Genomic DNA, 24,596 nt, shown 5'->3' with positions numbered 1-24,596 from the left:
ATTTTGTCGATTTTTCACTTTTTTTCCAACATGCTATAGTATGACTTTTTTTTTCCCTGAAAAAGTTGACCATGGCTTTTTATGGCTGTTTTGGACTCACTACACTGAGACTAGGCGCGTCAAGCGAGATGAGCGATTTTTATGCCTTTTTAACAATTTTAAATATTTTTTTATGAATATATCCTGACTGACTTTTTCGTGAATTTTCGACGTGCTATAGTATGACTTTTTTTGGGGGGGGGGGTATGACTAAGCCTTTTTATAACTATTTTGCACTCACTACACTCAGATTTTGATTGACACGCAATATAGAAGCATATGTTAGGACTTTTACATCATTTTTACAACATTTTATGAATTTTGTCGATTTTTCACTTTTTTTGTATGACTTTTTTTTTTCCTGAAAAAATTGATCATGGCTTTTTATGGCTGTTTATGACTCACTACACTGAGACTTGGTGCATCAAGCGATATGAGCGATTTTTATGACTCTTTAACAATTTTAAATATTTTTTTATGAATATATTCTGACTGACTTTTTCGTGAATTTTCGACATGCTATAGCATGACTTTTTTTGGGGGGGGGGTATGACTAAGCCTTTTTATAACTATTTTGCACTCACTACACTCAGATTTTGATTGACACGCAATACAGAAGCATATGTTAGGACTTTTACATCATTTTTACAACATTTTATGAATTTTGTCGATTTTTCACTTTTTTTGTATGACTTTTTTTTTTCCTGAAAAAATTGATCATGGCTTTTTATGGCTGTTTATGACTCACTACACTGAGACTTGGTGCATCAAGCGATATGAGCGATTTTTATGACTCTTTAACAATTTTAAATATTTTTTTATGAATATATTCTGACTGACTTTTTCGTGAATTTTCGACATGCTATAGCATGACCTTTTTTTAACAATATGATCAAGGCTTTTTTTTTTAAAGATTATTTTCTTGCATAGACACCTTTGTATTTAGCGGTGGATAGAGAGGAAACATGGGAGAGAGAGGGGGATGTGACATGTATCAAAGGATCTCCAGCCGGGATTCGAACCTGAGGCTGCTGCATATATGCAGACATGGGTAAATGGCATGCACTCTAACCACTCAACCACCTGCCTGCCGTGAATAAGCCTTTTTATGACTGTTTTGTACGGAAGCGTATTGTATTCACTTGAGTAATTTTTTTTTTGGGTTTGTTTTTTGGAGTAATTATTCCTGTTTTTCTGAGTAATTTATTTCTGTGGTCTGTTTTTCTGAGTAATTTTTTTTTGGTCTGTTTTTCTGAGTAATTTTTTTTTGTTTGGTTGTTTTTCTGACTAATTATTTTTCCTGATTTTCTGAGTAATTCTTTTCCTGTTTTTCGGAGTAATTTATTTTCTGTTTTTCGTGGTAATTTTTTTTCTGTTTTTCGTGGTAATTTTTTTTCTGTTTTTCGGAGTAATTTTTTTTCTGAATTATCGCGATACTTCGAACTCCCGCGAGAACCTCCAACCTGCAAGTGACTCCCATGGACCTGTAGTGACTCCTGCATACACATGCCCCATCTTCAGCTATTCAGCCGCAAAGTCCTCAGGTGCCTGCGTAAAGTGGATACACTTATGGTAATACCATCTATATGACTCAAAGACAGGACTATCTCCCAGTGTCTTAATCCCAGATCAAAGTAGAACTTGATCAAACTAAACAAGTCGGTCATGTTGGCCTCCATTATCGAGCTTTCACAAAGGAATGAATGCGTCTATTGTTTCAAATGCTGTCTAAACTCAGAAAAAAAATTATTCAGAAAATCAGAAAAAAATTACTCTGAAAAACAGAAAGACAAAATAAATTACTCTGAAAAACAGAAAAAAAAAAATTACTCCGAAAAACAGACCAAAAAAAAATTACTCAGAAAAACAGACAAAAAAAATTACTCCGAAAAACAGACCAAAAAATTAATTACTCCGAAAAACAGACCAAAAAAATTAATTACTCAGAAAAACAGACCAAAGAAATAAATTACTCAGAAAAACAGACCAAAGAAATAAATTACTCCGAAAAACAGACCAAAGAAATAAATTACTCAGAAAAACAGAAATAATTACTCCAAAAAACAAACCAAAAAAAAATTACTCAAGTGAATGCAATACGCTTCCGTAGTTTTGGACTCACTACACTCAGATTTTGATTGACACGCGATATAGAAGCATATGTTAGGACTTTTACATAATTTTTACAACATTTTATGAATTTTGTCGATTTTTCACTTTTTTTTTCGACATGCTATAGTATGACTTTTTTTTTCCTGAAAAAATTGATCATGGCTTTTTATGGCTGTTTTGGACTCACTACACTGAGACTTGGTGCATCAAGCGATATGAGCGATTTTTATGACTCTTTAACAATTTTAAATATTTTTTTATGAATATATTCTGACTGACTTTTTCGTGAATTTTCGACATGCTATAGCATGACCTTTTTTTAACAATATGATCAAGGCTTTTTTTTTTAAAGATTATTTTCTTGCATAGACACCTTTGTATTTAGCGGTGGATAGAGAGGAAACATGGGAGAGAGAGGGGGATGTGACATGTATCAAGGAGAAATAATCTATTATATGATGCATCACGATGCTTTGTTGAACAATTATGCATTGATGCAGTGAAGTCTATAATTAATAATTAGTTTGTGGAGGCAATCTTTCCACGTATGTAAGTAATGTAGCATCAACTGTATTATACAGATAGGAATTGGTTTGAAAGATTTGAAGGAAAAATTCTCATTATATTTAAATCCAAAATAGAGATGCATCACAATGTATCGCAAATCGTTTAATAATCAAATTGTGACCCTCAATGGTTATCAAATCATGACTGACGATTCCCACCACTATAATGCATCTGCATTAAACATAATGCAAACTATACTATGACTTTTTTCAACATACTATACTATGACTTTTTTTCAACATGCTATACTATGACTTTTATGACGTTTTTTGACATACACTGACTTTTTTGACATACTATACTATGACTTTTATGACGATTTTTGGCATACTATACTATGACTTTTATGACGATTTTTGGCATACTATACTATGACTTTTTGACATACTATACTATGACTTTTTTTCAACATGCTATACTATGACTTTTTTGACATACTATACTATGACTTTTTTGACATACACTATGACTTTTTTGACATACTATACTATGACTTTTATGACGATTTTTGGCATACTATACTATGACTTTTTGACATACTATACTATGACTTTTTTTCAACATGCTATACTATGACTTTTTTTCAACATGCTATACTATGACTTTTATGACATTTTTTGACATACACTATGACTTTTTTGACATACTATACTATGAGTTTTTTTTTACATACTACACTGGCTTTTTTCAACATACTATTACTTTTTTTCGACATACTGCACTGACCTTTTTCGACACGGACTTTTATGACTTTTTTTCGACATACTATAATATACTATGACTTTTTCCGACATACTAAACATGAATATTTTTTTTTCTCCATACTATACTGACTTTTTATGACTTTTTTTTACGTATTATACTATGACTTTTTTTTTACATTTTAAACATCACCTTTTAATTTGTTTCTTCACACTGTACTGATTTTTTTTAATGACTTTTTAGACATACCATACTATGACTTTTTATGACATACTATATAATATACTATGACTTTTTCAACATACTATACTATGACTTTTTTTTCAACATACTATATATACTATGACTTTTTTCAACATACTGAACATGACTTTTGAATTTTTTTTCTCCATACTATACTATGACTTCTTTTATGACTTTTTTCGACATGCTATAATATACTATGACTTTTTCCGACATGCTATACTATGACTTTATTTTTTTTATTTCTCCATCTAGGTTAGCATGTTGAAAGAAGTCATAGTATATATGTCAAAAAAATCATAGTATATTAAGTCGAAAAAAAGTCATAGTACAGCATGTCGAGAATAATTAAAAATAGTCGTAGTAGCATATGGAAAAAGTCATAAAAAAGTAATATAGTATGTTGAAAAAAGTTTTAGTACAGCATGTCGAGAAAATTAAAAAATAGTTTAAGTAGCATGTGGAAAGTCATAAAAAGAGATATGGTATATTGAAAAGACACAACATAGCGTGTTGAAAAAAGTTTTAGTATGTTGAAAATGTTATAAAAAAGTCACAGCATACAGTGCCTTGAAAAAGTATTCATACCCCTTGAACTTTTTCACATTTTGTCACTCTACAACCACAAACTTAAATGTATTTTATTGAGATTTTATGTGATAGACCAACACAAAGTAACACATAATTGTGAAGTGGAACGAAAATGATACATGGTTTACAAAAATTTAAGCAAACCATTCCATTGTAGCTCTGGCTGTATGTTTAGGGTCATTGTCTTGCTGGAAGGTGAATCTCCTTCCCAGTCTCAAGTCTTTTGCAGCCTCCAACAGGTTTTCTTCCAGGATTGCCCTGTATTTAGCTCCATCCATCCTCCCATCAACTCTGACCAGCTTCCCTGGCCCTGCTGAAGAAAAGCATCCCCACAGCATGAGGCTGCCACCACCATGTTTCACAGCGGGGATGGTGTGTTCAGGGTGATGAGCAGTGTTACTTTTCCGCCACACATAGCGCTTTGTATTCAGGCCAAAAAGTTCAACTTTGGTCTCATCTGACCAGAGCACCTTCTTCCACATGTTTGCTGTATCCCCAACATGGCTTGTGGCAAATTGCAAACGGGACTTCTAATGTCTGATTTTCAACAATGGCTTTCTTCTTGCTACTCTTCCATAAAGGCCAGATTTGTGGAGTACACGACTTATAGTTGTCCTGTGGACAGATTCTCCCACCTGAGCTGTGGATTTCTGCAACTCCTCCAGAGTGACCATGGGCCTCTTGGCAGCTTCTCTCACTAGTGCTCTCCTCGCTCGGTCTGTCAGTTTAGGTGGACGGCCATGTCTTGGTAGGTTAGCAGTTGTGGCATACTTCTTCCATTTTTAGATGATGGATTGAACAGTGCTCCTTGAGATGTTCAAAGCTTTGGATATTTTTTTATAACCTAACCCTGCTTTAAACTTCTCCACAACTTTTTCCCTGACCTGTCTGGTGAGTTCCTTGGTCTTCATGATGCTCTTTGGTGACTAGTGTTCTCTCACAAAGCACTGAGGCCTTCACAGAACAGTTGTATTTATACTGATACTAAATTACACACAGGTGGACTCTATTAACTAATTAGGTGACTTCTGAAGGCAACTGATTGCACTGCATTTTATTTAGGCGTATCAGAGTAGAGGGGGCTGAATACAAATGCACACCACACTTTTCAGATTTTTATTTGCTTAAATTTTTGTAAACCATGTATCATTTTCGTTCCACTTCACAATTATGTGTTACTTTTTGTTGGTCTATCACATAAAATCTCAATAAAATACATTTAAGTTTGTGGTTGTAGAGTGACAAAATGTGAAAAAGTTCAAGGGGTATGAATACTTTTTCAAGGCACTGTAGTATGTTGAAAAAAGTCATACTATATGTCGGAAAAATGTATCGTATAGAATGTTGAAAAAAAGTAAAAAATAGTCTTAGTTGTATGTGGAAAAAGTCATCAAAAAGTAATATGATAGTATGTCGAAAAGTCATTAAAAAAAGATCAAAATCGGTCACTGTGACCTCCCAAAATCTTTTTGGCCACAAGAATTCATATGCTTGCTAATATAATTTCACACAAATGTCTAATAGTGTTAAATGATGACGTGATGATATTTTGATCAGATATGGATTTAAACTGCAACTAAACTGGTTGACTGGACAGTTTGAAAAAAAAAGAAAAAAAGAGACAAGATCATGTGATAGCACCACGGCCCATGTGAATGGGTGATTTTATTGGCCAGTGAGAATTGCATTTTCTTTTGGAAAAAAATAAATCCATACAAATACAAATTAAGTAAAAAATAAATAAACAAAAACATCTTAAAACTTCATGACGGTTACCATTGCAGATATACAGGCGAGTCATACTGACTAGAATTAGTTAGCAGTACATTTTCAAAACAGCATGAGGTAACAGATTTCCAAAATTGCCAAATAAATAGTGACCTCATCATTACTACAAATGTGTAACACAACATAACGGCAATGATATTTCATGTGGTGGTTGATAGGAACAGCTTTAATACTCCTCCGAAATGTGTCAAACTGCACTGCAAAAGGACTCCACTATCACTAGTAAATGGACAATTGACAGTTTAGCTGGTAAACACTGCAGAAAGTTGCAAAACCTGAAGTCTGTCAACAGTTCTGTGAGTTTCAACATTATGCTGCTAACATCAGAAAGCTGGAGTCAATGATCAGACATCCAAGTGTAAACTGTGTAACTGAAGCTAAAGCACAAAAATTCAAAAAGGCTTGTGTCATATGAAAAAGAGATTATTGGTTTAATCTGGATTTTTGATCTCACAATGAAAGTTTACATATGAAGTATGTAACATCAGCATGGTTACTTGAACTTTGTAACTTTCATTTTATCACCTGAATGCAATGTTTTATAATGTGAATATTGCAGTAAATGTTATTTACAAAGGATACTTGATACTGGGTATAATTTGGGAGTGGGTATGCTGTTTTCTCTAGTATGCAGAAAAGGCTTAACAGAAGCTGTTCTGATAGCACAGAGACATGTCCAACTTAAGACTGAGTGCGATGGACCTTCAGTCACACCTCTGACTACATCCCACAGTCAATTCACATATGGTCCGAACAAGCAACGAACTTGAAATGTCCTATACGACTCAGTAAAGCTCCATTTTCATCCTCTGGAGCAATTCCCTCATGATGTTCCCATATTCCAGGATGATAACGCTCCTATAGGTACCGATAAACAAATTCCAGAGTGGTTAACATAAGCGACTTGGGGGTTATCCATCTTAGCAAATGGTTCGACATCCCAGTGCACACAGTTCATGGCAGAGTCCAAAGTTTGAGGCTGACCTGAAGGTGGCCTAATCCCTTCTGGCCACCATCTCTGTTACTCTGTAAACCTCTCAATGTGCAGAAACACTGATACAAAACATTTTCCATAAACACCTCACTGTGTTACATAGCATGCAGATGGTATGTCCAATGTCACGTCGATGTTAAATGAGGCAGTGGATTGTACGTACAGGTCCGTGTCTCAGCATTACCAGAGAACAGTAGCAGTTAAGGGCTGCTGAAGAGGCATCAAGACACGCAGCGAGCAGTGCTTTCCTGTTCCGAGGAATCTGGACGATGGTCCGAGTGAGGCGATGTATACAGGAAGTTACAGCAAACGTAGAGGGGGAATGTTAACAAACGACTGTCCAGGTTCATCACCACGTACTCCTGAGTTATTGAAGGGAAGGAAACAACATTAAGCAAGTTAAAAGCAGCATCTTACAATAGGTAATGAGTGGCAAGACATTAGAGCCGTCTACAGGTTAACAGAGCTTACGGACCTGGTCTTTCTCAAGGGTGAGAAGCTGGTGACCTGTTGAGCGACTGCAGACCAACTTTCCACGGCTATCAAAGGAGGCAAGACGTAACCTGAACAAATAAAAGGAAGGTAAATACTTTCAGATATTAAAGCTGCGTTATGGTTTTAAAGGAAATTATTTGACATTTTGGGAAACATGCTTATTTGCTTTCTTGCAGAGTTTTCTTTTTTTCAAGATTATACAAGCAATATTTACGTAGTTTACAATATTATCTTAGGTTTATTATAACATCCATGATACAGCCACAGCTGTACACATCATCTAGATGAATATTCAAAGTGTGGCTGCCCTACACACCTGAATGCTAGATGCCTCCGAGGTTGCAGACTCACAGCGCCCCCACATGGTTGACTCAGAGTATTTCTTTTGAAGACTATGAAACGGTTTGTGTAGGTCACCAGCAGGTCAAAACCAAAGTTAAAGCCTGTCCACCGCCAGCAGTACTGAGGAGAGGGAAAACAATTATACATGATTTAATTAAAGTACATTGCAGAGGAGCAAAAGTTAGTGTAGTAGCAAAACTGTCCGACTCACATCTCCATCTTTAGTCAGTTTCCTGCCGCACCTCATACTGCTCAGCTCAAACTCATCTTTGTTAGCCTCCTGGGGACTAATGACAGACAGGTGTCTTTGTCATCCCAAGAGCATTAAAATCATATTATATGCATACAGTTTTTGTGGCTGTACAGGTGAAATGAAAAAGTCTCAGGTTCTCACCCATTATCATTGTCAAATTCTGTCCGGAGCATAGCGAACCACTGGTTTTTGTACACCGATGTTAACCAATCTGGAATGAGTTTGAATAGCAAATATTAACAGTGCATAAACACATGGAAATACAATTCCTAGAGATGTAAACGTAAGGATGAATGATGGCAACTGATTTACAATTTGTCTTCAAGTTTTTTCTTAAATTTGAGTTAAATTCAAGATAGTCTAATTCTTCATACAGCTTACAATGAGACGACTAGTAAAGATGGGAACAGCATATTGGTCTTCATAACTGCGTGTATACTTCCTAGAATAATCAAGTAATGAGACATTTTACACAAATCCTTCACTGTATTCAAACCACTTTACAGCTTAGTTCTAGATAACGAAATGAAAGATTTCTTTTTCCAGAGCACAGAGGAAGAACATTCATGAGGAAATTAAGTGAGACAGAGCCACATCTTACCAGGGGGCAAAATGTTGTCCCTCTCCAGGATGCGTGCAGATGCGAGATCGTTGATGATGTACTGGAGACGAACATATTTGAACACTGAACGAAAAGGTTCACCCTCCTCTGTGTTCAAGAAGGGCTCTTTCTCACACAGGTCTGTAGAACAAAATTGGAAACAGAGTCAAACGTACATGTGTGGTTACTAAGTGAAGATCACTCTTCCCTAAGAGGAGGCCTTTCTGTACCTGTCCTGCGTTTGCAAAGCCAGGCATCAGCGTCAGCCAGAAGCTGTTTGATTGGGCCGTCCCAAGACGGATTGAGCTGCAGAAACATCCACTGCAGAGAGAGAAAATGACAAAGAGAGCTCTTAGAAACAAGTCTGGTGCTACAGCGAATGTAAAAAAAAAATCGTTTTTCATGTACCTTTTTCAGAGCAGTGTATACATCCATCTCCACCTGCATGACAAACAGGTCAGAGGACTGGATGAGCTGCTCCATCATCTCTCCCCTGTAAAAGCAGGGCAGAGACAGAGATGAAGCACAATTTCTCAATAGATTTGTTTGATTAAAAAGGTTACAACAACTTAAACTATCCAGTCCATTTAAATTAAGCAGCGCATTGTAATCATGAGGTTCACGCCAACACAAAATACGATTTCATACTGAAATTATCAGGAAGTAACACCTAAAGAAAGAATATAGGCTATAAGAAAACTAAAGAACTGTGAGCTGAGCACACATACCCAAGTTCTTTCATCAAGTCGACATTTTGGTGAGTCATTAGGTTATTCAAAAGCCACTCAAGACACCTGCAGAAAAAGATGCACAAACACATATAAAGTGTGATGCAAGTACAAAGTACGGTTATACTTGGGGTTTAAATAATTAAAATCTGACTTTTTCATGACTAAATCCAAGCCATAGGTGCTTGCACAAGCATAGTAGCCGCACACGGTCTTCGCACTGATGTTTTCCTTCATGGTCTCTCCACACTGCTGGATCACGCCATCCTGTACACAACAAGACACCATGAGACTTGATTATATTTTCGATCATATGCACAAAAATCAAGATGGCAATTTTGCATTTGACAACAGCTGTCTTCATTGAATGTACTGACCAGCTGTAGCATACAAGCAGCTGCAAGAATACTGACAACTCTGCTGGGCTTGATCAGAACATCATCACGGTACAGGGATCCAAATATGACTTGTAGAGCTACAAACACACACACACACAGACAACATTTCTAGTAGTAGAGCGGAGAAACAAAGTTGACTGCTGCTTTCTGTGACTGAGGTCTTCTCACCTTCAGTGTCGATGTTTTGGTCAGGGATCTCCAAGTTGATTTCCATCATGTTGGACTCCTTCCAAGAGCCGCTAAACATGCTGGAGAAATACCCGGACTGCAAAATGCAAGGAGTAGGGAGAGAAACAATGATATCTCACATGAAAGAATATCTCACTGTGTGTCTTTGTGGTGGGGTTGTTTTATGACATTTTACCTGGCACAGGTAGACTTTGTGGAGATTCCACTCTTGTCCCAGAGCACAGATGCGAATGTCACTGTTTTCCCCATTAAGGAACAAAGTCTGATAAATGTATCGTGATGTGCTTTTCAACTTCTTCCTGCTCACGTTTGGAAAACACAAAGAAGAGAAGAGAGACAAAAACAAATATATGACAGAATATTGGTATTATTAATAAAGTTATCTGTCAATTGAGTTTTCTTTAACCAGACTTGCCTGCGAGGTGTATCTAGTATGGCATCGTCCTCCTCTTGTTCACTGTCACAGTCACACTGTGCATTTCGTTTCCTCTTCTTACAATCACATCCATGTTTGTGGCTGGTACTTGTTCCCTCTGCAGCCTCCTCTGGTTCCTGAGAGGGGGACTGGAACCTACTGCCAAGACTTCCCATCTCTGCACTAACAAAAAGACGGAGCACGAACAATAACATTGTCAAATATACTAAGTCCACTGTACTGTATCTTGACATTACAAGAGAGCTGCATGGATCAAAATAATATCAAAATTCGAGGAACAGATACGGTTGGGAACTTTGGGTTTTGCAGTATTGTATTGTATTGTTTTTTTACATTTATTTAGCGTTTCAACTAATAATGAACTGAATTCCTAATTAATCTATTTGTTAATTTATTGTTGTAGTCTATAAAATGTTTGGTGATAATGAAAAATATCCATTTCACATTTGTTTGTCCCGTCGGAAAAAAAGGTGCAAATTCACACATTTGTGAAGCTGAAGTACAGACTGGCAAAACATTGTTGTTTCTGCCAATAAATGACTTGACTTGTCATGACTGAATGATTACCAAAATTGTTGAAGATTAATTATTGACAAATTGAAAATGTTCCTCAAGGCTGCATCACAATTCAATGATGTATTTGCATTTACATATTTGACTGCCACATGAAATGAGTATAATATATACCACTCTTTGATAAATTCTCCAAACTATGTGGTAGTACTTTGAAAGTATCACTAATCACTTCCAGAACATAAGCACAACACAAACACTGTATATGTAGTAAGTCGGCTATTTGGTAAAATACACAAATGTTAGCATGAAATAACCATAGTATACGCCTTCATCAAAAATAGCACTTTCTAATCGGATGTTCAAGAATAAAGCAAAGGACATTAAAATATGTGAGTTAATGTGTGGCTGTGATTATCTACCCATCTAACTACAATAACAATAAGATAAACATTTGGCCTAAACGGCTAGAGATCACATGTTTTTTTTAATTAAGTTTCACAAGCTTCATTTGTCCATAACGGTCTTATGCAAAGGCATCCTTCCTGCAGCTCATGCTAACCAGCTGTACGGTAACGTTGCACTGAACACAAATGACGACCGAGCTATCTTACCAGATGATTAGCACCGGACAGACTGGTGGAGAGGTGTCGGTTTAATTTGGACGGTAAACACCGGCTGGTTATCTCAGGTCAGACAGTCTGTCAGACGTTGACGAGCCAGTCGAAGTGGAGCTAACCTCAGAGCTAGCTTAGCTGCCGAATTCACACGCGAAAACAGGTCTGAAAACAATAACAGCGCTGCTTCTGACAAGCTGCTGCTCCACAGAAGCCTCCAGACCACCAAGCTCTTCTTGGTGTCAGTTACATTTTTCTAGATTAGAGGTAATATACACCCAGAAGCAGGCGATGGTGTGTTTCAGCCCTGTCTCTCCTTTTGATATTTCTTCTTCTCTCCGTAATTTGTAGTAGTAGCCTACGTCACAGGCGGCTGCTCTGCTCACCAGCGACACCCACTGCACAAACCTGAGAAATGTCCTTCAAAATATATCAGTAATCTGTTTGTTTTTCGTCTTTCACTAATTAATAATAAAGTAAATTCACTATGAGCGTTTAAAAATGTAATTCATTGCATAAAGTTAAATATAAAAAACATGAAAACTTGATGACCAATTCCAACTCAATAGACCAGAGCTGAACACTACTGACCAGTATGTCTGGTTCCTTTAGAGTCCAAAGGGCACTGCCAAATCATCAACAGTGTTTTGACATATGTGTTTACTCTGATGCCTTTGCCTAATGCAGACATAATCAATGCTGAACTGACTGCATTTGAGAAGAAAATCATTGTTCAATAATTTATGTCCAGGACAAAAAAAAAATGTTTATTTGTGTTATCAAATTACATTTTAGTTTTTTGCTGTTTTTTTTTTTAGATTCATGTGATAAGATGCAATGACAAACAAGCATGCTCAATATCACGTTAAAAGAGAGTCAACTAATGCGTGCTGTTGACTAAATTCCGAGGGTAAAAACAACAAAACTGAAACATCAAGCTAGCTTCCTTGCGATGTTGAAAAGCTTTATTACACATTGTGTAGCCTACTGTTTGAGTGCCAATGCATCCAAGGCAAAGAGGGCACAACTTCAAAACCTCTCACGCTTTCCCACTCACATCTGAATAACCAACCCAGGCAGACCAAGACCACCCTGAATAGAGGTTGAACTAATACCCAAGTTGGATAAAGTGTTTAGTCTATAACCATCTGCAACAGCCAAAACGTACTGCCAGTTTCTGAGAATGGAGATTCAGCAGAGGTGTTTGCCTTCTAAACCTTTAAGAAATAATTAACAACTTCACTCTTCCTCCCACTGTGAAAGAGGGGATACTTATACTTGGAAAGTATTCTTGGATATTAATCAGACTCCAAAAGTTGATCAATAAAGACTTATCTATGGACAGAGCGTCTTTGTCTAATCCAAGACACAACAATTAAATAAAACTGATTGATGATTTATAAGCAGGGATAAACTGTAAATAATAAATTTGATAAATAAATTCAAACAGCTATTTTGTGAAGATAGACACATCATAGTTGTTTTACAAAACTGCATCTAATACATTTAATTCAAAACAACACAGAGTAAATAGCATTTAACAACAGCAACTGTGACAGTGCCACCTGCCTTCAACAATGTGTTTGGCCTCCCCCTAAAACCCTGAGATTAGATCCTTCACTGCACTGTCTTTACTCCAAAACCTGCTCAAGGTCTATAAACAAAATGATGGCAAGCAAATACAACACGTGACTGCCCTCCAGTGGTATCCCGTGGTATTCTAGTTATGAGAGTATCTTGAAATACAGGAGAACAATATGACAGTGTGACTTGTGTGAATAATGTTAGTGTTTTATGATAATATAATATAATATAATATAATATAATATAATATAATATAATATAATATAATATAATATAATATGATATAATATGATATAATATGATATAATATGATATAATATAATATAATAATACAAGTTAGTAATAATCATACGTTTTTGTTTTTATTAAAATATTTCCCTTGTTTGTCTTGCTCATCTATCCTTAGTACTAAAGTCATCTCCGTTCACTTCCATTCTATGCGAGCGACACGGCACCGGACATGACGTACGTAGTTTTCCTAAGTGGGCGTAGTCGTCGGCAGAATCAGCCAATAAACGACGAGCATGTCTTTCACAACATTCCATTCCCCAAACACCCAGCTCCTCTCCCTCTCCCTCCTCTCCCTGCCTGCCCTGACTCGCCCCTGTGTGCTTGGGACTGTGACACGTAACTGTTCCGCTCACAGACGCGACCAGGAGGTGAACCTCCACCCGGGGCAGGGAGAGCCGAGACAGGACTTTTCTTTTTTTGAACCCCTGTTTCCGTCCAAAAAAATCCGTTTTGTTCTCAACACCTAGCATGGAGGCGAGAGGCGCGACTGCAGGTAATGCTGCTGTTAGCAGTGTGTTTTTGTTAATCCAGTGTAATAACCAGTTAGACCAGCAAGGCTGCAGTCGCCACCATAGTCGTGTTTGGTGTATAAATAAGAGCAGGATGTAAATCGTGCGAGGATTTAAGAAACCCAATATCTTGTCCACGTTACATTGTGTCACGTTTATAATGGTCTCGTTAAACTTCTAGGCGCTCTTGTGAGCAGCGATGGAGAGGAACAAACTGCAAAGAAGGATGCGGCCCCTAAAAAAGCTACACCACAGACCAAAAGCAAGATGGAGAAGATCTTTGGGTTCAGGAGGGAGGACCTGGCCTCCTGGAGCAGCCTGGTGACCCTCCTGAACCGCCCCACTGACCCTGCATCCCTGGGCATCTTCCGCTGCTTGTTTGGTAAGACCGGGTTTTAAGGGATTTTGCAACAGGGTCTAATTTGCTCCTAGGGAACACTTGTGCTCTTTCAACTTAATGGTGCATCTTTCTGGCAGGTTTGCTGATGGTTATCGACATCACCCAGGAACGTGGCCTCAGTCACCTGGACTATAAGTACCTGGATGGTGCCCCCGTGTGCCGCTTCCCCCTCTTCAATGCCTTACAGCCACTGCCGCTGGATTGGATGTATCTGGTGTATGTGGTGATGTTCTTCGGTGGGTCGAACTCCATTTTAATGGCAGAAGCGGATGCAAGCGTTTTATAGGCGGCAGTCTCTGCGGGTTGGCTGTCTGTGGTGAAGACGGAGGCAGGTTTACGAGACCTGCAGTTTCCCACTTTAATGTTCCCTAATAGCCAACTCACTCGTGCTCTTGTTTGAGTCTTACAAAGACTTTGACTGTAGAAGGAATGCAAACAGAAGTCAGAACACAGTGACAATCAATGTAAATAAATACAGATAAAAGAAAATAATCATTAGGGTTACAATCCTAGTAGTTTAATAAGTGGACGCACCAACCTGGGTCCAATTCATTAAGTGTTGAAAACAGTAGATATAGCAATACTGTTTGTTTTGTAAGTGGTACTCCAATTGTATATGATTATATGTACATGCAACTTATTCTTATTCCATTCTTCTTGAGTTCCTAGTATTGGTCAAACCCCAATCTCCTTTACATCCCATAATGCAATACTATACAGTAGTATTGCCCACAGGACTCCCCATTAACTGAAGTTTCTGTTTCTCACTGAAGGCGCTTTAGGCATCATGCTTGGCTGCTTCCACCGTCTCTCCTGCCTCATGTTCATCTCAACGTATTGGTACATCTTCTTTCTGGACAAAACCACCTGGAACAATCACTCCTACCTGTACGGCCTGATTGGCTTTCAGCTCACGTTAATGGACGCCAACAGATACTGGTGAGATGATGTTTAAGTCTGTCTATGTGTGTGGGCTCAACAGAGGAAGATCTTAATGTCTGTGTCTTATTCGTAGGTCCATTGATGGACTGCGGAGGCCTTCTATAAGAAATGCTCATGTGCCGCTATGGAACTACACCTTGTTGAGGACACAGGTTTGTATTAGTATATTCTTCAGTGATGCATGAACATGCTTTGGTACAGGGGATCTAATCATGACGGTGTCTTTTGTTCCTCAAAGATATTTATTGTCTACTTCCTCGCTGGACTCAAAAAGTTGGATGCTGATTGGGTGGAGGGATACTCCATGTCATACCTGGCTCACCATTGGCTGTTTGATCCATTCAAGTAGGTATTATTACTCAACGCCTTTTATCTTGTTGTGTCTCAGTGCTCTGAACTTGCTGTACCACCCATTATTTTCCAGAATGATTCTCCCCGTGGAGATAGTCAGTGTGCTGGTGGTGCATGGAGGCGGTCTGGTTCTGGATCTGACTGCCGGCTACCTGCTGTTTTTCGACGCCACCCGACCGTATGCCATTTTCTTCGTCTCCTACTTCCACTGCATGAACTCTCAGCTCTTCAGCATCGGTGAGTCTTCATTAAAACAGCGCTCTCGTTGCCGTTCATACTTTCAACGCTGCCTTTAATTGGTGGGGTCATCATTTTTACCTCCATCTCACTGACGATGTTAATCCTCAACAGGGATGTTTGCCTACACAATGCTGGCCACCAGCCCCCTCTTCTGCTACCCCGACTGGCCAAGAAGATTCTTTGCCCGATTCCCAGCATTCCTCAGGGCCGTCCTGCCACTCACCACGCCGGACCCTCAGTCCAGTACTTCCTGTGTTTACAATGGCATCCAAAGCACCAGCACCAAACCAAAGGACACCCCGCCTGCCGCCAAAGCCTCCAAACCGAGATTGAAGCATAAGCTGGCGGCCATTTTCACTATTCTCTACATAACTGAGCAGTTGTTCCTGCCTTACTCCCACTTCATCACACAGGTACGTCAGTCTATCTTCCACACAGAGATATTCTGTTTTTCTACTTTGCTGACAGCAAAAGCCTTTTAAATCCTTGAGTCACCAGACGGATTGTTGCTCAATCAGAGTCAACATTGATCCGCAGCAAACAAGAGCTCAGACCGGTGTTGTCAGCAGAACGGTGAAAGCCCCAAAGAAGCAGAAACTCACCTTCAGGCTCTGATTGGCACACTTTCCTCTTGGTTCATAAACAGCTGTAATAAAATCTGGTGAAAGGGTGACAGATATATGACACTGTGATGACTGTTAGCGGAGAATCATCCTAACATTGAGTTCATCTGCAGGGTTACAACAACTGGACCAACGGCTTGTATGGCTACTCGTGGGACATGATGGTTCACTCCCGCAGCCACCAGCATGTTAAGATCACCTACAGAGATGGAAAAACCGGAGACGTTGGATATCTGAACCCAGGGGTGAGTTATAGGGAAAGCCACTGTCGATACTGAAATTTGTGATTTTCTCCTGCTCTCAGTTTAGCCATCTACTACTAAAGTACTAATGTGACTGTCTGTGTACTGAAGGTGTTCACACAAAGCCGTCGCTGGAAAGACCACGGAGACATGCTGAAGCAGTATGCCACGTGCCTCAACCAGCACCTCCCCCGCTATAATATCTCTGAACCTGAAATCTACTTTGACATCTGGGTGTCCATCAACGAACGCTTCCAGCAAAGGTACGAGAGCCCTTTGCTTGAGAAAAAGACGCTGTTAACGTCATGTCAGCTGTATCAACCGCACTGTGTGTGTTTTCTCTCTTAAGGATCTTTGATCCCCGTGTGGACATTGTGAAGGCTGATTGGTCTCCCTTCAGACCAAACCCGTGGCTGATGCCTCTGCTGGTGGACCTCTCGCCCTGGAGGACCAAGTTTCAGGAGATTGAGGGCAGTTTGGACAACCAGACTGAGATCGTCTTCATTGCTGATTTCCCAGGTTACAAATCCCTTGTCCTTTATGTGTAGACAGATTAATTAGTTGTTTTTAGACTGTTGTTTTGTTATTCCTTATTAATTATTGTTGCTAACCGACAGTTTTAACTTATAGGTCTCCACTTAGAAAACTTTGTAAGTGAAGATCTGGGCAACACCAGCATCAGTGTATTGCAGGGCCAAGTGAACGTGGAGATAGTGGAGGAGAAGAAGAACTACACTCTTCAGCCGGGCGAGCAGACAAAGGTACTCATCATCATCACCGCTAACAATGCACTGTTCAACCAGGACACACTCAAGCATTTACTGTAAGGTGTATGTGTGTGCAGGTACCTGCTGGGGCTTACCACAAGGTGTACACAGTGTCCGAAGGCCCGTCTTGCTACATGTACATCTACGTCAACACCACAGAGGCGGCACTGCAGGAGAACTTCACCAAGCTGTATGAGCTTCAGGAGCGTGTTCGCAATGGGACAGGTAAAGAGAAAACACAAAGCCGTAAAGGGTAGAACCTAATAGCGGGTTATTGTATGAAGAAAATAGGCTTGATGTCAAAATCAATCAGATGCTGACTTGGACGGTCCATTCCCACAGAAACGGAGCCCCTTCCTCCCGAGCTGCAGCCTCTTATCGCTGCAGACGACGAAGGGTCGGAGGTCAACGCCACGGACCCGATCGTGCAGCTGTTCCTGAAGAGGCAGCGTCGGATGAAGGAGGTGAAGAAGCGCAGGGAGGCCAGTGCACTGGAGCGACTGGAGCGCTTTGCAGTGAAGAAGTACTACACGATACGGAGGGGGTGAGCGTCGTCTTCTAACAGCACAGCAGCACGCCACTGCGTCGCATTTACACAGGAAAATGCACTTAATTAATCCGTTAAGGTATCTCATTAACTCCGCCCCCCTTCTCTCGTAGATTCTTGATGACGGCCATTGCAATGAGAAACCTGGCGGTTGGTCTCCCTCCTCTTGAACAGCTGACAAGAGAAGTTGCGTTCGCCAACATGAAGGAACCGCAGGAAGCCAATCAAGATGATCGGCTGAAAGATGAAGTCGGTCATGGAGAACTTTAAAGCCGCCGCCGTGTGTGTGTGTGTGTGTGTGTGTGTGTGTGTGTGTGTGTGTGTGTGTGTGTGTGTGTGTGTGTGTGTGTGTGTGTGTGTGTGTGTGTGTGTGTGTGTGTGTGTGTGTGTGTGCGTGCGTGCGTGTGTGTGTGTGTGAGACACTACTTGACGGTTACTGGGAGAGTGCTGCCCAGAAATCAAAGGATTTCTTAATTTTCTATGATTCTGAAATATTCTGCAATATTTTCAAACATGAAGCCAGTATTTTTGTTAAAGCATTTGTTTACAAGCTGAATTTCTGCAGAGGACAAGTTTATGTTTTAGCTGCAGCAACACCTGAATAGTGTTAGCAGATGTGCACCTTTTTGTTGTGCAAGAATACATTTCTTAAGGATCTCATGACCAAGACATTTACAATATATATTAGTAATTAATTAAAAAATGCTCCATGATAGATGCATCCTATGGTCACACTTTAAATGCACTATGCATTTTAAATGAAAGCAAACAAGCATGTTACTGAACATTTGAGTTAAGTAGGATTGGGTCGGTCGATAACTCCTCCACAGATTTCAATAATCCTGTTTGACTCGTAACAACTGTACAGTAAAATACAGCAGGAGACGTGGAGGTTTACAGTTTTGAGGGAATATACTTCTGAGCTTTTATGCTACCCCGATAATGTGATATAAAAATCTGACTGGAGTGTCTTGACAGCCTTTACCAGTCACGTTTCTAAGAGCTTGTTTCAACACATTTGAAGTTTTTTTAATTAAAAAGAAATGAACTTTAACAAGGAGGATTGTGGAAATAGTGAATTTTATTGGTGTCAGTATTTTACATATCGCCCATGTTAAAGTGCTACAGTAGAATTCCAGTGTTCACTGTAGGTGTAGGACACTATGGCACATAAATGACACGTTTCACATAGATCACAAACGGCACGAGGTTGCACAATATAAATACGTATAAATCTACAGATGGATCTCTAGGAAATGATTTACTTTGTTAAAACATGAAATCGTGATCTGATAACAGGTTAATTGTTCATGGGTTCCCTCGATTCGGTATAAATATGTAGTCGTCGCTGTGCTGTAGTGGAGGTCCAGTCACATAAGAAAGTGTCGGCAATTACTGCCCAAAACGTGACTCTCAAAAGCCACGAGTCATTTCAAGTGTTCACATCCGGAGAGGTGTTTGTACTTCACATGGAACAATATAAAGATAATCATTTTATATTGCACAGTGGAAAAAAAATGCCCTGTAAAACAAAATATTTGTATCCCTTTACATGCTGGGTGACTATTCCTCTAATCACCACACGTGAAAAACTGGCCTTTTCTATATATTATGTGTGAAATTCAGCATTCAACTTAACAGGACTGGTATTTGTGTTAGACAGCAGCCTTTAGCGAGTGTTATGAGAAGCCTTTCTTCACATTTCATGTGAAAATCTACAGCTACCAAATTTGTGGCTAGTTTATGTTTTGGGGACAATATAACAGGAACATGCTCTATGTCAGCTCGAGTCAGCATTCAGGACCTGCCTTGATTTAATCATTATTACGAAATAGTTTTTTTCTTTTGTTTTAACATAATTTTGCACAAACTGAAAGTATGTTTACATGTCGTTCTTAGGTTTTGCATGTGCTGTCAGTCCTCATATCTCATCATTGCATCTTTCATTAAACATTTTCCAAAGTGCAAAGTGAAGGAAGCAAGGACGAAAAACAAGAAATGAGGAAAAAAAAGCCCTCAAATTCACCATAATCCTCCTCTTAAAGGGCAAACCATAGTCTGTATACAGGAGTTTGAAAAAGAAAAAACACCCAGGGGTGTGGCATTATAAAGACGTGAGCTTCGAAGCGGCGTTATCAGCTGTAACCGCCGTATGAGAGCAGTGCAGAGTGGCAGACGGACGCCCTCGCATGCATGGATAAACACTAAAGTGTACGCCGCCGGCCGGCTATTTCTAGGAAGTGAGAGCGACTTCATTCTCTGCTCAGGTAGACGTTATTCCACTATATCTTTACATAGAAAACAGTGTTTGCTGCCATATTAATGTTGAATATTGCTCCTTTAATGCGTCATTCCTCTGTCACTTATTTCTGTCTGTTGTGGCTACATTTCAAATCAAACCTCAAGTTCATCACCTGACCAAACTTCCAGTAGCACCACTATAAACACTACAGCACTCCTTCATAAAACACCAGTGTGCCCACGTCACAAGTCAAATCACTTCCACCCCAACAAGTAGCACATAGCTGTCAACTCCACCAGAATGCACAAACTCTTCCCCCGCTGCTCTCCCTCAGATGGCTCATTTTGGCAGCTCGGGGGCGAATTCAAAAACCACACGGGGCACCTCCCCGTTTGCAGGCTGCGATCCAGCCCGACTCCAGAGGTAACTGTGCTTTGTCCTTACAGGCCTCCTCTGTGTCTGGCAAAAATCCTTCAGTCCGGGTGCCATCAGCATTTCCTTTTCCTGGCGTTTACTTGCTTAAAGTTCAAAGTTTTCCCCTTCTTTGATCTTCCTCTGACCTCCTTTTCCAGTTGATCCTCTAAGTTAATTTCACTCATTACTTTAAGTAAGAAGGAAGCTATAAGTTAGTTAATTTAGCTAAAATCTTAATTGTTAGTCTTTAATTATCTCTAATGCCTCAAACCTGCCACTGTTAACATTCCACCGTTTCACATATAGTCATGAAATGATTAAATCCATTGAAATATGAGTCAATATTGCTGATGGTGACGATACCAGTGAGAAGAGAAGAAAGAAAGAAAGATGTATACGTTTTCGTTTTATGCGTTTGAAAACGTAAATGAGGCTCAGTGTATGTTAACATGTCACATCCTTCCCTGGTGCACACCTAAAATGGTGTGAAAACGTGAAGCGTCGGTTAGTAACGACGTGCCGCCAGATTCGGTGCTACAGCTCTACCTCGGCTGAAGATCTGGGTAGAAAACTCCGTGTACCACACCTTCAATCACCACATTTGAAAATGCATCTGAAAGCAAAGAAGAAGATGAAGTTTTTCAGGTTAAACAGGTCAGATTTCCAGACCCGTACAATGGTTTTATAGTTAATTTACCAGAAAGCATTAAAGTATAGGGAAAAGTAGCCTCAACTCACCGTGAGCAGATGGCAGCAGGTAGGGATCTCTCAGAAAGAGCAAGACTGGCTGATGTGAAAGTTTACTGTGGGGAAAAAAGGGAGAAGTTAGAAAGTTTGTGTGCGGCCAAGTAGAACAGTTTTTATTCAAATGAACTGAAACAACTCACCTCGATTCCTCTGATTCGGTATCAAATGACCTTGAAGAAGAAAAATACAAGTTAAGCCACGCCTTCCAGTAGCCTGACAACAAACATAAAAATAAAAAAATAAAATAAAAAATGCCACGAATTGGGCCTTTCATTCCATAGGCTTTCAACTCACCCACAGCTTTCTGTTTTTGGCACCGAAGGGAAATGGCGGATATTCAGGAAATCCAAGAATATCTTTGGAAGAACTCCATTTTCCGTAATTATAGTCTGACAAAACGGACAAAAACAAAAGCAAATTGCAATGTGGACACGAAGCAGAGGCTGAGGTGACCTGCACGACCTTTGAGTTTTGTTTATCTCACTGCATCTGTACTGTAGTTTTGTGCGTTTGTTTTTGAATTACACAAAATCACACGTTCACGACACAAACGCCATTGTCTCGATAATTTAGAACGTCCATACAATTCCTACAATTTTAGATGTTGGAGAGAAGAGAGAGCAGAAATAGCAGCTGGCAAATGTGTATTGAAACAGTTTCAAATATTCAGCGTGGATACATATTGATCGGTGGAGCGTAGGTGTATCAGGGTACCTGCAGGTAGATCTCCAGACCGAGCCTCCTCTGCTCCAGGACTTTGGGAACCCAGTTTCTGACATGTTTGGAAGGGATCTCCGGTGGCTTTATGCTCTTCTTTAGCTGCAGGGGTTTAAAAGCGTAATTAAAAAAATACACTGGGGAAATAAAAGCATGCCGCCATGTGTGTTTTAGCATGCTAACATCTGCCAGTTACCAGGACCAGCATGAATAATACCAGGACATTGTGAGTGAAGCAGCTAACGGGTCATTCAGCCTTCCTTCGTTTGATTATTTACACCAGAGGCCCATACAGAACGTTCAGTTCCAGTCAAACAAATGGTGGACTATTGAGCAGCAGAGGAAGAGGAACTCATCTGTAAAGCTACAACCTCAAACAAACCGGCATGGTGAACGTGGTTAACCACCAGCAAGCACATTAATCATTAATCTGCTGCTGGGATTTCCCCCACATAAGTAAAGTTGGACCCATTTCATTTATTAGTTTAATTTATTACCCAATTAATTCTTTGCTCTCTAAATTCTCAGATGTAGAAGTCGGAAGTCCAAAGTACATAAAATGCTAATAAACTGTTGTCATCAAATGTTCAACAGTTTGACCAACGGATTAAGTTATTTATCTTATTTATAGCACATTATGCAATAAACCACAGGCATTGTTTTTACAACTCAAATATCAGTGTGAACAAAAAAAATCCTGGTGAAGCAGAAGTCACAAGATTCCCCTGGGCACTAAATATGAACTATGAAGAAAAAGGAGAACTTTGGCGCCCAAGATGCACTGAAGCTCACCATTTTATGTAAAGCGTGGAATTCACTGTAGCGTTTCTCAACGGCGTGTTGTCTGCCGTTCATAAGCACGTCGATTCTAAAGACCTGAGAGAAAAAGAGAGAGAGTTCTTGTCAAAAAGGGTGAATTCTGCTGATGAGAAGTCAGTTCATGAATCATGATTTATCTCTAGAGGCCATAAGCCAAAGTGGCCCCTCCCAGTGTGGCTGACTGACCACAGTGACCAGCTGACTGCACAGCTGTCAGTTATGTCTGCTAGTTACCAAGAGGAAACATCTGGCTGCTGTAAAAAAAATAAAAAAAAGATCTTAAGAATTTCTGCCAACATCCCTAAACTAAACTTCCGTCACTCTGCTGGATTCTTCTGCTTCACTCTTCCCACCAGCATTAAGTAAATTAAGAAATCCACTCTTGAATGACGGCAGCGTCGTTACTGCAATTCTGTTCTGACAACACAAGGATTATTAACAAATCCGGGAACAACTACAGACAGCACAGCAATGAAATGCTGACGTCGCTGTGGAACAAAATGGAAAAAAAAGAAGTGAGAAACATCCCTGAGCTGACTCAGATTATGTGAGGAATACATAATTTAAAGGAACATTTCAACACTTTTGAGACTTATGTGCTTTCTAGATGAGAGGATTAATACCATGTGCATGTGTGTACTGTATATAATAAGCTTTGCATAGCTTTGAGTAAAGAATGGAAACTATTCCTTTAAATGGGTGACACAGAGGGCACTGGGGTCAGAGGACAGGGAGGCTTAGAAATGGGACAAATTTGTGACAGAATGTTTGAATCTGGAGGCAATGGAGTTTGAAAGACATGGCTATTGAATGCATTGTGGGAAATGTAGGCTCCAAGGTGTTTTGGAGGTTGACATACACTAAAAGTCAGCATATCCCAGCCTCTGCTGCTTTAATATGACGAGTCGTTTTTTGTCTATTTATTTAAATGCGTACCGTCCTGGTGTACCCCTTTAAGCTGACATTGACGGGGGGTTTAAAGGGTGAGTTGATGTCATCGCCTACAGCGTTATTTAATTGAGGCTATTTATGTCCAGACAGCTGGGGGATCCTGGGTGGGCTCTACTTAAAACACAACTTCACTAGTCTTACCACAACAAACGACACGTTACATTAAAAATACAGTTAAAGATTTCTCTGTATAGTTTTTTTTCGCCCCGTTGATGGGTTGTTGTGAACTCTGGTTCTGTCGCTGTTTAAAATGAATAAAAACAAGGTACATTCAAGAACAGCCCGGTAGGCAAACGGACAGCGAAGCGTTCACATTAGAAGCGACATTGCTGCTAAATGAAGGGAGATGACAGCGGAGCAGGCGAGGCGGCCGGACAGAGGCTATCTGTGGCCGAGCAGCTTACCGTGTAACCTTTCTCCATCGAGCTGTTCTCTGACCGGAACGACGGGATCGACACTCGGACCGGATGCATTTTAACTCGGGAGAACAACCGCCTTCTCGGTAGTGTTGTATCCTATGGCTCTAACACACACACACTCTCTCTCTCACACACACCCATAAACACACTCTGCTGGTGGTTGACTCGTTTCTGTAGCAGCCT

At 39.7% G+C, this 24,596-nt stretch overlaps 3 protein-coding genes and 1 long non-coding RNA gene across 5 annotated transcripts in view; 1 reads left to right on the top strand and 3 right to left on the bottom strand.

The window, feature by feature from the left end:
- Nucleotides 1–19,165, top strand: part of ggcx (gamma-glutamyl carboxylase) — a 198,885-nt gene extending 179,720 nt beyond the window's left edge. Inside the window, exons 1-15 of one of the 2 annotated variants that reach the window (XM_084034459.1) lie at nucleotides 13,782–13,976; nucleotides 14,174–14,374; nucleotides 14,470–14,628; nucleotides 15,166–15,331; nucleotides 15,408–15,486; nucleotides 15,573–15,679; nucleotides 15,759–15,922; nucleotides 16,037–16,338; nucleotides 16,662–16,793; nucleotides 16,902–17,053; nucleotides 17,140–17,309; nucleotides 17,421–17,551; nucleotides 17,635–17,782; nucleotides 17,900–18,101; nucleotides 18,218–19,165. In XM_084034459.1, coding sequence (XP_083890585.1) covers nucleotides 13,952–13,976; nucleotides 14,174–14,374; nucleotides 14,470–14,628; nucleotides 15,166–15,331; nucleotides 15,408–15,486; nucleotides 15,573–15,679; nucleotides 15,759–15,922; nucleotides 16,037–16,338; nucleotides 16,662–16,793; nucleotides 16,902–17,053; nucleotides 17,140–17,309; nucleotides 17,421–17,551; nucleotides 17,635–17,782; nucleotides 17,900–18,101; nucleotides 18,218–18,374 — 2,295 coding nt within the window. In that variant the 5' untranslated portion in view covers nucleotides 13,782–13,951 and the 3' untranslated portion in view covers nucleotides 18,375–19,165. Of the gene's footprint in view, nucleotides 1–13,781; nucleotides 13,977–14,173; nucleotides 14,375–14,469; nucleotides 14,629–15,165; nucleotides 15,332–15,407; nucleotides 15,487–15,572; nucleotides 15,680–15,758; nucleotides 15,923–16,036; nucleotides 16,339–16,661; nucleotides 16,794–16,901; nucleotides 17,054–17,139; nucleotides 17,310–17,420; nucleotides 17,552–17,634; nucleotides 17,783–17,899; nucleotides 18,102–18,217 lie in introns of those variants that run through there. The other variant, XM_084034460.1, reaches the window with a different exon arrangement.
- Nucleotides 1,203–2,058, bottom strand: LOC311029862. The gene is made up of 2 exons (XR_014598919.1): nucleotides 1,619–2,058; nucleotides 1,203–1,560 (listed from the first exon to the last, which is right to left on the bottom strand). It is a non-coding gene; the product is annotated as an uncharacterized lncRNA (long non-coding RNA).
- On the bottom strand, nucleotides 5,887–11,931 carry gmcl1 (germ cell-less, spermatogenesis associated). Its single transcript, XM_084035256.1, has 15 exons — nucleotides 11,606–11,931; nucleotides 10,454–10,635; nucleotides 10,218–10,337; nucleotides 10,022–10,118; nucleotides 9,833–9,930; nucleotides 9,610–9,722; nucleotides 9,456–9,521; nucleotides 9,136–9,220; nucleotides 8,958–9,048; nucleotides 8,728–8,868; nucleotides 8,268–8,337; nucleotides 8,085–8,160; nucleotides 7,848–7,993; nucleotides 7,512–7,599; nucleotides 5,887–7,398 (listed from the first exon to the last, which is right to left on the bottom strand). Exons 2-15 carry the CDS (start codon nucleotides 10,631–10,633, stop codon nucleotides 7,258–7,260), a joined length of 1,512 nt encoding a protein of 503 aa, XP_083891382.1. The 5' UTR covers nucleotides 10,634–10,635; nucleotides 11,606–11,931; the 3' UTR covers nucleotides 5,887–7,257.
- A 30-nt stretch (nucleotides 19,166–19,195) lies between the features above and the next one.
- Nucleotides 19,196–24,554, bottom strand: snx24 (sorting nexin 24). The gene is made up of 7 exons (XM_084034469.1): nucleotides 24,399–24,554; nucleotides 23,017–23,100; nucleotides 22,222–22,326; nucleotides 21,802–21,896; nucleotides 21,648–21,677; nucleotides 21,499–21,563; nucleotides 19,196–21,373 (listed from the first exon to the last, which is right to left on the bottom strand). The coding sequence occupies exons 1-7, from the start codon at nucleotides 24,465–24,467 to the stop codon at nucleotides 21,303–21,305; spliced, it is 519 nt and encodes a 172-aa protein (XP_083890595.1). The 5' UTR covers nucleotides 24,468–24,554; the 3' UTR covers nucleotides 19,196–21,302.
- Between the last annotated feature and the right edge of the window lie 42 nt (nucleotides 24,555–24,596).

Source organism: Eutrigla gurnardus (genome assembly GCF_963514095.1).
Source record: "Eutrigla gurnardus genome assembly, chromosome: 19".
Lineage (NCBI taxonomy): Eukaryota > Metazoa > Chordata > Actinopteri > Perciformes > Triglidae > Eutrigla > Eutrigla gurnardus.
The sequence above is the reverse complement of the archived record's forward strand: the minus strand, read 5'-3'. Positions and strand labels throughout refer to the sequence as shown.

Coding starts and splice junctions, on each gene's coding strand:
- snx24 (XM_084034469.1), bottom strand. CDS start 24,467: ATGCATCCGGTCCGAGTGTCGATCCCGTCGTTCCGGTCAGAGAACAGC. Junction 21,678..21,801: donor CCAAAAACAGAAAGCTGTGG/GTGAGTTGAAAG, acceptor TTCTTCTTCAAG/GTCATTTGATACCGAATCAG. Junction 21,564..21,647: donor ACCGAATCAGAGGAATCGAG/GTGAGTTGTTTC, acceptor TTTTCCCCACAG/TAAACTTTCACATCAGCCAG.
- gmcl1 (XM_084035256.1), bottom strand. CDS start 10,633: ATGGGAAGTCTTGGCAGTAGGTTCCAGTCCCCCTCTCAGGAACCAGAG. Junction 9,522..9,609: donor TTGGATTTAGTCATGAAAAA/GTCAGATTTTAA, acceptor CTTTTTCTGCAG/GTGTCTTGAGTGGCTTTTGA. Junction 7,399..7,511: donor TCACCCTTGAGAAAGACCAG/GTCCGTAAGCTC, acceptor TCAATAACTCAG/GAGTACGTGGTGATGAACCT.